Below are 12,569 nucleotides of genomic sequence, written 5' to 3'. Positions count from 1 at the left end.
GTGTGTTGCTTTGAGTTGGAAGGTGTTGAGGAACGGGTTAGCTGTGTGTGCAGAGCATACACTCTTATGCGTATGCATACTCGCACACACGAACTGACTTACACAGATCTTTCAGTTGGTGTTCGTTCTTGGTCTAAATGCACTTTATTTGAGTCTAGGAAAACTATAGTTTTTTGGTTGTAACATGATTAATTAGTCAAAGAAAAAACACGGACCCATTATGCAATACTACATTTAATTCAAACTTGTCCGTTGGGCTTTGGTGTTATGGCGAGTTGTTAACGAAAACTCATCATTACGATCGCTAATAGAGTGCCAAAATCCCCATAAGCTTGATTTTGACATGTTCCCTTTGTGTTTGGGCCCTATGTCTACATCCCTCTTCATCCTCCTCTGAAAACAAGACCGAGAACAACACGTTAATTGAGAATAATGACTTCTGTTAGTCTGAACATTTTCACCTCGGCCCGCAGGGTGAGATTTCACACTCGTTATTCCTCGCTCAGTAATGGAAAGAAAGTCAACTCTCCATCTAACCCAATCTAGGCTGTTTATTTCCCCATTAAACCATAATGGCACATGGCTGATAGAATGAGCGTTTTTAATCAGGAGGATGATTTGGCACAGCAAATTGCTGTGTCGACACACGGAGGGGACACACTGTTTTAAAAATTATGTTCTTGATAGATAGATGCCATCCTTTTTTATGTTCTTCACCGCACTAATTTTGAGTCTTTTTGTGAAACAAAAAATATTATTTTCAGGGCCATTTTTCTTTATATTTGAGGGGTTTATTTAGCAGATTTTCTTTTTTTGTAATAATGTTTTTGAAGATGCTTTTATATCGGAATTTGTTTATTCTATGGACCATGCAAACAATCGGAGAGTCTTCATTCCTTCACATACCAATGCCTCTTCTTTTTAATTTTTTAAAATTATTTTTATTTTTTTACCTTTTGTGGAAATTATTGGATGGATGTGCTTTGTTCAAAATTGTCCTTTTCAAAATGTTAATTTTATTCTGTATTTCTGCTCATTGTTGTCAGTCAGTTTGCATCCACTGCAATAAATGGATATGTTTCACTCACCAGCTGGCCTGGCAGGTAGCAGAGTCCAATCCAATATCCTATTGCTCTCCATCTCAGAACCAGATTAATATTTTAACACTGTCTCTTTCCTCCGACCTGCATCAGCCACTGTGCTTTTCACATAGACCGTCAGAACATCGGGGGGGGGGGGGTGCACTAGTCTAGACCATATAATATTTGAAATTATAAACTGGGTGTTTCGAGCCCTGAATGCTGATTTATTTATATCAAAGATCGTATACCACGGGTACAACAAAACATTTATTTTTACTGGTCTAATTACGTTGGTAACCAGTTTTTCTAATAGCAAAAAGGCACCTCGGGAGTTTGGTATATGGCCAATATACAACGGCTAAGGGCTGTGTCCAGGCACACCACGTTGTGCATAAGAACAGCCTTTAGCTGTGGTATATTGGCCATATACCACACCACCTCGGGCCTTATTGCTTAAATATCTAGCATGGTAGTTCAGCGCGACGCATCAAGGCATTCTGCATTCACTTTTCAACACAGTATCTCCTACAAATTGTCAGTTGTGAAAGTCTTAATGCATTGTACTGGGATGTCCATGAGGAAAAAGGTATCATTTCGTTAATTGGCCTAGGTACCAACATCACTCTTTAGGAATGATCTGTTACCTGGACTTGCACTTATTTGGTTCTAGCGATATTTTTATAATTTATGTAACAGGGACAATGCACTGTAATCAACATTTGTAGAATGAACTTCGATAGAACGCCACTGGAATTAGCTGACCTGCTTCCTGTCAACCCTATCTGCTCTGACTAGGCGTATTAGGTGTATTTGATGTGTATTGATGCGTGTGCGTTGATTTATATTGACTCGTATTGCTGTGGTGTCCAGTCTGTCCCCATCCAGTTGCCATGGCCCGGCTACCAGAACCGCTTTGCCATGGACCCACGCATCATGAACCACCAGGCGGCCATGGCCTACAACCTGAACCTCCTGCAGGCCCAGAACCGGGGCTCGCCCATCCCCTACAGTGGAGTCGCACACCCTTCCCCCTTGGGCATGGGCCAGCAGACTAGTCCCGACAAGGAGCTTCAGACGGATTCCACCAGAAACGGTGTGTAGCAAATAAGTTGTAGTACTTCAATGTGGAAATGGGTAGAAAGTGTGAAGTCTGTGTCTTAGCACAGTAACTCACACACAGTACAGAAGCTGAAAAAGTGTCTGCATTTTTTTTTAACCCCCTCAGGTAAAATGGACGGGAGTGCGAAGTCCGAGCAGAGCCGGCTACAGACACCAGAGAGGAAGACCTCGGAGATGAAGGACAAACCGGTACGTTGTTGTTGACTCGCTCTGTAGTCACCCTGTGGGCTTAGTTGGTGCTTTATCACAATGAGAAAGGGACTTTCAATAGGCTCCATTAAAGTCTCAATTTAGCAACAATTCAAATAATACATAATTTCAAAAAAGAGTTTCTTTGCTCACACATATTTAAGTATTGATATAGAGAGGTTGGTTGTTAAGCAATAAAAACGACCTGTCTGTATACAACTATGTGGCAAAAGACTGGGTTGGCTTGATTGTTGACGACATGTAAGCTACATTTAGTCTCCAATGTGTATTGAAAACAAATACATTTGCACAATCAGCACTTGTTTTCTCTCTCTAATACATCGTTACAATTGTTGGTTAGCGAGCTAGCGAATTTTAGCCATGTTAGCCTTAACGTGACATCAGTCAAAACACAAAACAACACATGGTATCAAGAACAGGATAAAACTTGCTGAAATGAGCCACCTGCGATTCCCCACATTGCAGTTTCTAGTCATCGTTTTTATCCATCTGGCCATCCAGAATCACAACAATACACAGACTTCTGCCCGAGTGAAGCATCGTTTTCGTGACGTTGTCAGCTAACCCATTCGTAGTTAATGAACTATTTAGAATTGATACGTTTTCATTTATCCATGTATCTGAATTAAACTATATTAAACTTATTCTGTAGAATTGCTGTATGGCTAAATGAGCAATGTGATTGTAGCCCAGCTCACACTGTGTTCAACTGCTCCAGGGAGAGTGTGATCCGGGCGGTGGTCGGAGTCTGGACTCTCAGACAGACGGACTGGGCTTTCCCAATGCCATGCTCCACCGCAAGGACAACTCAAGCCAAAGACCCCTCAACTACCACCTGGCGCCCCCCAACCCGGCCTTTGCCCCCCATCCCGTGGGCCGGGCCTTCCCCCCACAGTACCCCGGTGTGTCCAGGCTCCCCTTTAGGGTGCCGTCCCAGCACCCAGGTGGGGGCCCGGCCATGGGCCAGTCTAACCAGCATCACTCGGCCCAGCTATCACCAGCCTACGACAGCGGCAGGCACAATCCCTCCTTCTTTGGTGGGGTCATGGCCTCCCACAGGGTTGTGCCAGAGACTGAAGAGGAGGGGCCGGAGGACATGGGGAATTCCATGAGGTCCCAGATGGGCCACCAAGGGGCGCACCACCCAGCCCTGTCGCAGCCCAGCCGAGTTAACAGCTTCGGGGAGGAGAACCAGGAAGGAGGCCTGGGAGATGGGATGGGTGAGTTCTACCATAGAGTTCAAATTCTACGAGTGATACTTATTTTTGTCCCCTCTAACCCGGGAGGCTTATTCAAAGCAAGGGAACAATAATAACAACAAAATAGGAAACGATCTGTAAATGTTGAAAATAAAAAGAAGCTAAAGAAAATTGTGCTTTTTCACATCTGTAAATATTGAATACTCTTGTGGTACAGGTATAAATGTTGCGTTAGTCTGGGCTGTAGTTCAGGAGGGGCCAGTTTGGTCCACAGATGGTCCCAGAAGGAAGGCTGCAGGGCCGTGTCCCGGGGCCAGTCCAGGTAGGTTCTGGTCTTGACCATTCTAGCCAGACGGTGGTGGGCAGACAGCTGCCTATGTGGGATGTTCTCCAGGAATACCAGGATGAGGAAGTCCCTGTGCTCCACCAGCAGATGGAGAGTGGCCAGTCTCAGCTCCAGCAAGCACGAGTTACTGCGCAGGAAGTGACGACTCACCCCACACAGGGTGTGGCGGCTGCCATAGAGGCTCGCTGTGATGTTGTTCACGATGTCCTTCCCTAGCTGGTAGTCCCTGCTGTGCAGACAGACGTAGGAAGGGAGGCCCCCTCTGTTCCAGGTTGGGCAGCAGCTGTTCCACCACCCAACGCTTGTCTTTTCTGCTATACGACACAAAGGCATCATAGCAGTACCTGGGGTTGGCCTTCCGCAATGCTTCCTCCAGCCAGCCTCGGGCAATGTGGAAGAGAGCCAGCTGATGGAGTATGACCACCAACATGAAGAGGAGCGGGCCCAGATAGGTGCAGAGGAACAGGAAAAATCCCAGGTCCAGTGTACAGTTGGCCTCCAAGTATCTGCCAAAGTTCTGGATACCGTTAGCATTTTTGCATGTCAGCATCGCTTCTCTGGCCTGAAACAAGATGACCTGGACTTGTTTTTGCCTCTGGGCCCAGGTGATTAGCCAAGCATTCACAGCTGTAGTACAGGTAAGGGTCTGCGAATAGCATGTACCTCAGGCTGGTCAGGGGTTCTGGGAAGCTCTCCATCACGGTGTACTCATCGATTCGCGCTGCCTGATGGAGTGCAGGTCTCCGCTCAGATACTTGTCTAGACTTGGGGTTCCACAGTCTAAGGTTCAGGCTCTCTGGCCTGGTCACCTTGTGGAACATGATGGCCAGCCCTGGTTGCAGCTAAATGTCCAGTTTTTCCAGCTTTAGATACCTCAACTGCACAATCCTGTTCATGTCAGTCATGTCCATTAACTTTGCATAACGCTTCGACTGGGAGTCAAACTCCTGCAGGGAGGGAAAGTACTTTGCTGCGAAGTGAGACCCACACAGGAGGCACTCTGTCTTGCCCATGAGGCTGACAGCCGTCTTGGAAGTACACAGTTGGGGCACGGAGTTGAAGGGACAAGCCTGGTTTTGGGGTGCTGTCGCTGCCAATGATAATGGTCAGGTTGTACCCCACTGAGAATATTGTCATGTACTTCAAATCCTGAGGGAAGATTCCAAAAATGTAAGTCAGATTTACACTGCTCTGGCTCACTGGAGAAAGTTTCCTGAATCTATACTCTTTTTAGGGAAGTAAGGTGGATTAAAGCATGAGCTTTGACGTGTACGACTGGGTTATCTTCCAGTGTTAGGGTCTCCAAGCTTCGCAGGCCATTTGAAAATGTGCTTGGTAATCTGTGAGATCTTGTTACCACTAGGAACCTCAATTGACCACGTCCATTAAATGTAAAGTCGACAATAGTGGTGATTTGATTGATTGCTAAATCCAGCCTCTCCAAATGTGTGAAACAGAACTGCTGAGATGTTCAGCTCAATGATGGGTGTCTTTTTGAGTGTCACAAAGAATACCCAAGCTCAGCTTTGTCAGAAAGGGAAACTCATCTTGGTGACATTTTTCAAATAATGTATCAAGCTCAAGTTTATGCTGGCATGAAATCCAATATGCTGGCATGAAATCCAACAAGAATTATCGTCTTTATACCCAAGCAGTTTCTGACTGCAAATGTGGTGTAGTTCCTGAATTTACAGTGATCAAATTCAAGTTGTGTGATTTGTGAGTTTGAAAACCGTCTCACAAACTGACTCGAAGGAAATGCTTTTCTCGCCAAAGGGAAAATAACCTAATCTGTTAATACCAGGCTGCAGAAGCTGTTTCTGTGCCTCATCAATAGCGGATAAACACAGAGATGAGATGTTTTCAAAGCATTTGAATGCTCCTTCTTCTAAATGACGTGCATTAGGGAATGTTTAAAAAAAAAAACGCCTCTTGAAGACGATAGAAATAAGGAAGCTCAAGAACAGCTCCTTTTTGTTTCAAAGCAGTTCTGGCGTCTCAAAGTTACTATCCCGTCTGTCAAGTTCAGGCTCGTCAATGCCTGTGACGTATTGACAATCCTACAAAACAAATCGGAGAGCTCCTGTGTACAGGTGTTGACTTTGAGTTTCTTCAGACCCAGATTAATAGACAGTTCCTCCAGGTTCGTCAAGGTGTTGGATAGAAGTCATGAATTGTAACACTTACCGCAGTACATAGTTTCTTCACCCTGGACACCCTTGGAAGGTCTCAGGAAGAATCGTGGGCAGACAGCCCTGTTTGTAAAGGCTCTTGAGGTTATCGAGGCAGAGCGCCAGACTGCAGGACAGAACCTTCTCTTATCTCAAGACAGAGGGCATGGTAGTTTGACGGAATGATGGAGAGGTTGAGGTCGCATACATCCCAGCACTTGGCACTGAGGTTGCCGTATGTGCAGTTAGGGTCAATGAACTCCCAATACTCTTCTCATAGAAGATGCAGTTGTTACTCAACCAATTCCAGCAACCAACCATCCAAGCTGCAAATAGTCCAAACTGAACACCGAGCAGGCTCATCTTTATTGTATAGTAGACACTGGTTCAATAGAAAGAGGTGATGGCCACTTTGTAGTTTAAGGAAATAAATGTCTTGTCCAGAACATTTCTTGTCGTTCAGTGACAAATAAAGGCCTGCGTGCAAAGAAGGAAGCTCCCTTTTCCAATGGGACGAGACGTTGGTGAGATGACTTGTCCAGTGGAATGGCCTGGAGTTATTTCACTGCTGTGTTGTAGCTGTGTGCATCTCCTCTTGATCTATTCACTGTATACATGTATAGCTTTTGCTGCATCTCTGCAATCTCTTCCTAGTCTGTTTTTTGAATTGTTTTGCCCGAGAGGCTCTGGGGCACAGATAAGGTCACCTCGTTTTAACTTCCTTTTCTTCAGAATCTCTGAGGTGGTGGTGGTGGTAGTAGTAGTAGTAGTAGTAGTAGTAGTAGTAGTAGTAGTAGTAGTGGGTGTGTGGTCTATCTTTGTTATGCAACAGTCTGAGGTCACATTTGCATAACTGATGGTTCTGGACACTTCAGTGAGTTCCTCCTGTTGTTGTGGGAGATCCAGTCATCAGTGTTGGCCCTCACTTTTGGTTTAAAGTTGAGGCTGGTATCAATTTCACACAGTTGTGCAAAGGTCACGTAATTCGCTATAGGGAAACAACGTTTTTGGACTTTGAAGGGTTCAACTCACGGTTAATCCAGAGAAAATGGTGTTTGACAAATTCTTTATTTGAAATGGCTTTCTGAAAACAACTTACAAATGATCCACTAATTGAGGCCTCCCGAGTGGTGCAGTGGTCTAAGGCACTGAATCGCAATGCTAGCTGTGCCAATAGAGATCCTGGTTAGGGAGGGTTTGGCTGGCTGGGATGTCCTTGTCCCTGTCGGGCTCTAGAGAGTCCTGTTGCGGACCGGGCGCGCGGTGTTTCCTCTGACACGTTGGTGTGGCTGACTTCCGGCTTAAGCAGTGTGTCAAGAAGCAGTGCGGCTTGGCTGGGTCGTGCTTCCCGTAAGACTGTACTGTAACTACCAATTTGGATACCACAATTATTAAAAAATGAAAAATGTATTTTTTTAAATGTTTAAATAAAATAAAAACTATTTATCCACTAATTAAACACAACAATAAACGTATTGAAATAATGCTACACTGTCGACCTGAGACTTTAAAAAATATGTATTCAACCATTCTCTGAAAGGAGAAGTTCAGTAAAGGGTGTTCCCGTTGAAAAAGGGTGTTCCTGTTTGTTTTGTTAATAAAACCCAACACATCGTGACACTACAGCATTCATCTGGGTTTAACTGCGTAGACATGTATTGAAATTATTCTCAGTCTGAACATATTTTGTAGTTCCTGTTTTTTCTTTGTTTTCACACACCTTGGTTGGGTTGTGAGGTAGCGACCGTAGACTATGCCTTATTTTTAATCTGAGACTTTGACCGTGTCCAGAAACAACCCCGTGTCACCACAACTTTGTTTTCATATCTAAAGACACTCAGACAGGCCTAGCTTTTAGCAATCTGGTGATCACTCCAAGTCTTCCAATGCTTCTACTACCTAGGCAAATGGCACTCAAACTATCTTTTGGGATTTGTTTCATTAGTCCACTGTTGATAGTCTCAAAATATTTTGCATGTCAGCAATTACTCTTTCAAAATATAGAACTTTCAAAATACAGCAAGTGTCACAGTATGATGCTTTTTGCAACAACCCATTATAATCTAACAATCTTGCTCTCTTCTCCCTCTTTCCCTACAACAGACCCCCTAGCTCTGGAGGCCCTGAGCCAGCAGGCGCGGCTGGGCCAGTGGGGTGAGCCCGGGCCCTTCCTCCAGGGCGGTGTGGCCTTCCCTCTGCCCCAGCAGCTGGCCCATCTGGCCCAGCCCGGCCTAGCCCGCTTCCCCCCTCAGCTGCTGACACGGGCCAACTGGAGGATGAGCGCCGGTATGGAGGACGAGGCTGGCGGACCGCCTTTCACCAGGTAACCTTTGTCCTCTTTCCCTCTCCATTTCGCTCTCTTTCGCACTATCTCTGGCGGTTTCTCCTCTCTCTCGACCTCTTACACCCTCTCTTTCTACTGAGTTGACTCCCTTGGGATATTAAGGGTATGTATTGGCCTTCTCTTCTCTGTAGGTTCCCAGGCCTCCTGCGAGAGATGCCCCCCCAGGATCAGCCCGATCCCAGGGACCTGGCAGAGATGCAGCCCCCTCCCCAGTCCCGCCTGCTCCAATACCGCCAGGTCCAGTCCCGCTCCCCAGGAGACCCCTCCTCCCCCTCGTCTGCAACCTCCAACCACACCGGCCCCTTCCCCCCTGGCCCCTATCCTGGCCGAGACCCCACCAGCCACGAGCTGGACCTCCTCAATAACCCGGGTCTCCAGCAGCACCCGGGGAACCAGCTCTACAACCCCAACGCCTACCCCCACCAGCTGGGCCACTCTACTTCCCCGCCCCCGCAGGTCAAGTACCTCCTCCAGGAGGCCCAGTGGCCTCACGGCGGAGCTGGCGTTGCTCAGAACCACATGCTGTCCCAGGGTCAGGGCTTCCCCTACGGGCTGCCAGTCATGGCCCACCCCAGTAGACAGGAGCAGGTCCACCTCATGCAGCTCCACCACCAGCACCACCAGCAGCAGCAGCACCAACAGCAGCAGCAGCAGCAAGGCCCAGGCCAGGAACCCTACCACCCCCTCTCCCCCAGAACAACAGGTGCCACCGCCCTTCACAATGTAGAAGAGGTAAGGACTATGCTCCATCCGTGTGTGTGTGTGAAGAATAGAGTTGCTGTGACTTATACTAGTATGCCCTGTCTGTCACCATTACTAGTATGCCCTGTCTGTCACAGTTTTGTGCTACAGTATATACTGTCTTTTCACCTAATTTCCAATGCTATGTTTTAACACGGGCGGGTACATGCAAATGTATTTCAAGATTTTAATACAGAAATGTTTGAGAAAAAAAAAAAACATTTTTCTCACCATGACAACATCACAGGAAATGGAAGCTATGCCTTTCTCACTTTCTGTAATTGTCTGTTTGACCTAAAAATGACTGAGAGAAATGTATCAGCTAAAGTGCTCCATATTGCTCAGAAGCTCTCCGTGGGGCCCTAACGCTGGAAAAATAATTTCCCTACCGTTCCCTCGACGTTGCTAACTGTGTCGGAGTAGAAAGTTAATGCCAGGTGACTGAGGACAGGAGATGATAGGGCATAACATAAAGGATTCCTGTGGGTGAAAGTGTGGTCCAGGGTTTGGGCGACCTTGGTCCTGGAGAGCTCCAGTGTGTGTGCAGGGTTGTTTATCAGGCACCAAACGGAAGAAAATGGACAGGGGCTACATGGGCTTGTCCAAAACCCAGCTTCGTTTCCCAGTGCATAATGTTTTAAAACGTTTTCCGTTGCATGCCCTAATGAACACGACCCAGACCTTTGGTCCTACCCGGCTGGGTCAGGCCACAGAGTGAATAAGCAGCCCTCTCCATCTTACTTTTGTGTTATTGCCTAGCCTGTTCGATAACATGGCAGCCCAGTCAACCTCGTGGCATTTTCCTTTATTAGATTTTAACAGGAAATTAACGTTATTGGAAGACTTTGCTATTTTTGGATGCCAGTATTCGGGCTGAAAGGGATATTCGCCCTGTGTATTCAGGTGAAGTGTTAGGACTTTCCAGTGTTTGCAACTCCCGTACAGACTCGGGAGCCGTGCGTCCTCCAAAACACAACCCGACCAAGCCGCACTGCTTTTTGACACATTGCCCACTTATCCCGGAAGCCAGCCGCACCAATGTGTCAGAGGAAACACCGTACACCGTGTCAGTGTGCATGCGCCCGGCCCGCCACAGAAGTCACAAGAGAGCGACGGGACAAGGACATCCTTGCCGGCCAAACCCTCCCCTACTTTTGATAATTTGTCCAGGTGCTACAACGTTCTTAAGGGTTTTTTTTAAGGTATTTTGTGCCGCTGTGGCAGTCAAACCTGCCTGATCACGAGAAACGGCGCGCTGTCAAGACGGTGGCTAGTCAGACCTGGAGAGATGGCACACCACCTCACCTAGTCAAGTCTCAACACTGCACTAGTCAAGTCTCACCCTTCCTCCTAAAAAAAAACATGTTTTAGGGGGATAACGGCAACTTCTAGCAATTTCTCCCCAATTTCGTGATATTACAATATTGTCTCATCGCTGCAACTCCCCAACAGGTTCGGGAGAGGTGAAGATCGAGTCATGAGTCCTCCGAAACATGACCCGCCAAGCCGCATATCACCCACACGCTTAACCCGGAAGCCAGCCGCACCAATGTGTCGGAGGAATCACCGTTCAACTGGCCCGCCACAAGGAGTCACTAGAGCGAGATGAGCCAAGTAAAGCCCCATCGGCAAAACCCTTCCCTAACCTGGACGACGCTGGGCCAATTGTGTGCTGCCCTATGGGACTCCCGGTCACGGCCCGAACCCCAGGCTGTATTGACGCCGCAACACTGAGATGCAGTGCCTTAGACCGCTGCACCACTTGGGAAGCCCAATTTTACTGTCATTCTAAACATTCTAAACCCCCCCCATGCAACTAAAATTTCTGGAGAAAAAAGGGTCTCTCACAAGGTGTTGGATCTAACACTGTCACTCCCCAAAGGCTCATCTCACCACAGTCATCAACACCCCTGGATGGTGTTCTGGTCTGAGGGCTGTTCTGTTTTCATACCACTGTCCAATTTTGGAAACGGGTGTTTTCTCGACTGCTCTTCGGAAGGCTCAGCCTGTCCCCTCACGTGGCTCTCATCCCGTCTTATTGGTATTCCCATGAGTTTTCCAGGATTTTTATCATGATTCCCTGCATGTTCCCAGCTTACTGTAATGGTTACTCTGGCTGAAGAGTGAATGTGTTGTGTAAGTGAAATGAGGACGTTGTGGAATGGATTCACTCCTGCTGTTACTAGTTGACAAATAAGAGGAGCGCCGAGGAGGGTGGTGTGATTCCTACAGCAATGACCTGGCACTGTGAGGAAAGGAATAGGGATGATGTCTCAATGTACCATGGGCCATTTTGATTGACCTATATCGTTTTCGTTTTTTTTTTCTTCTCTATCCCACCTTGCCTCCTTTCTGTATCACACCTGTCTGTTATTTTCTCTCTCCCTCTTTCAGTATGAACCCAGGGGTCCCGGGCGGCCCCTCTACCAGCGGCGGATCTCCTCCAGCTACCCAGACGAGGGATCCCCCGCCAACGCCGCCGTCATGGCCCAGCAGCAGCCACAGCCCTGCCCGGCAGACCCCCAGGAGCACCCCCACCAACACCCTCACCCCCACCAACACACTCACCAACACCCCCACGCCCCCTACGGTTACCCCCCGCCCGAGCTGTGGCCCGGCAACGGGGGTGGCCCCGGCCCGTTCCAGAACATTCCATGCAACGGAGCCAGCACACTCGTTCAACACCAACACCGGGATCTCCTAGGTACGCATGGGAAGCACCACAAATGACTTTTTGAAACCGTTATCAAAGTGTTGTGCTAATTATTCAGCATTCTATTGACTGTACCTGAGCGAGGTACAGTGCAGATCACTACATTTTTAAAATACAAATATATAATGGTTTAAGTGTAGCCTACTCATTGTACTTGGCAGTGCCTTTGTTAACGCTCTAGCAGTGGCAGAACAGTGACAGCGGACACCATGGCCAAACCGGACGCTCAAATCGAATTTGTCTCCTCCACACCAAACGCGATCACGAGACGCAGGTTGAAATATCAAAACAAACTCTGAACAAATGGTTCAAATTAGGGGACAGGTAGAAACATATAAAGTATTTATGACAAATTAGGTCACAAATGGAAGCAACTTCTCTTTTAACGCCTGGCCAGGCATACGCTCGTTGGCGCGCGCGAGCAGTGTGGGTGCAATGATTGAATAACATGAAGGTTGATTTTGCAACGCACGCGTCCGGTTTGGTCAGTGTCTGACACTCAGGTGAGAGCCAGTCGGGTGTTCAATTTCTGACGGTTGTCGTCAGGGTTGGACCTGGTGAATACAATTTGAAGGCTGCTGGCCATTTGTACGGTTGACGAATCCGCATGCTGAAGCGGCTGTCATTGTCAATGATTCCAACAA

General features: G+C 47.4%; 1 protein-coding gene and 1 pseudogene across 3 annotated transcripts in view; one reads left to right on the top strand and one right to left on the bottom strand.

Moving 5' to 3' along the window:
- The window catches only part of LOC110485986 (ATP-dependent RNA helicase with zinc finger domain), a 56,792-nt gene that overhangs the window by 39,665 nt on the left and 4,558 nt on the right, over positions 1 to 12,569 (top strand). For all 3 annotated transcript variants that reach the window (XM_090196027.1, XM_021557259.3, XM_090196026.1), the window contains exons 25-30: positions 1,953 to 2,175; positions 2,308 to 2,390; positions 3,130 to 3,631; positions 8,231 to 8,450; positions 8,603 to 9,203; positions 11,607 to 11,916. In XM_090196027.1, coding sequence (XP_090052153.1) covers positions 1,953 to 2,175; positions 2,308 to 2,390; positions 3,130 to 3,631; positions 8,231 to 8,450; positions 8,603 to 9,203; positions 11,607 to 11,916 — 1,939 coding nt within the window. The remainder of the gene's footprint in view (positions 1 to 1,952; positions 2,176 to 2,307; positions 2,391 to 3,129; positions 3,632 to 8,230; positions 8,451 to 8,602; positions 9,204 to 11,606; positions 11,917 to 12,569) is intronic.
- LOC149978827 (toll-like receptor 13) lies at positions 3,792 to 4,986 on the bottom strand (annotated as a pseudogene).

The sequence above is a fragment of the Oncorhynchus mykiss genome, chromosome 13 (assembly GCF_057628025.1).
Source record: "Oncorhynchus mykiss isolate SJ-2025 chromosome 13, ASM5762802v1, whole genome shotgun sequence".
In the NCBI taxonomy this organism is placed as follows: domain Eukaryota; kingdom Metazoa; phylum Chordata; class Actinopteri; order Salmoniformes; family Salmonidae; genus Oncorhynchus; species Oncorhynchus mykiss.
The sequence above is the reverse complement of the archived record's forward strand: the minus strand, read 5'-3'. Positions and strand labels throughout refer to the sequence as shown.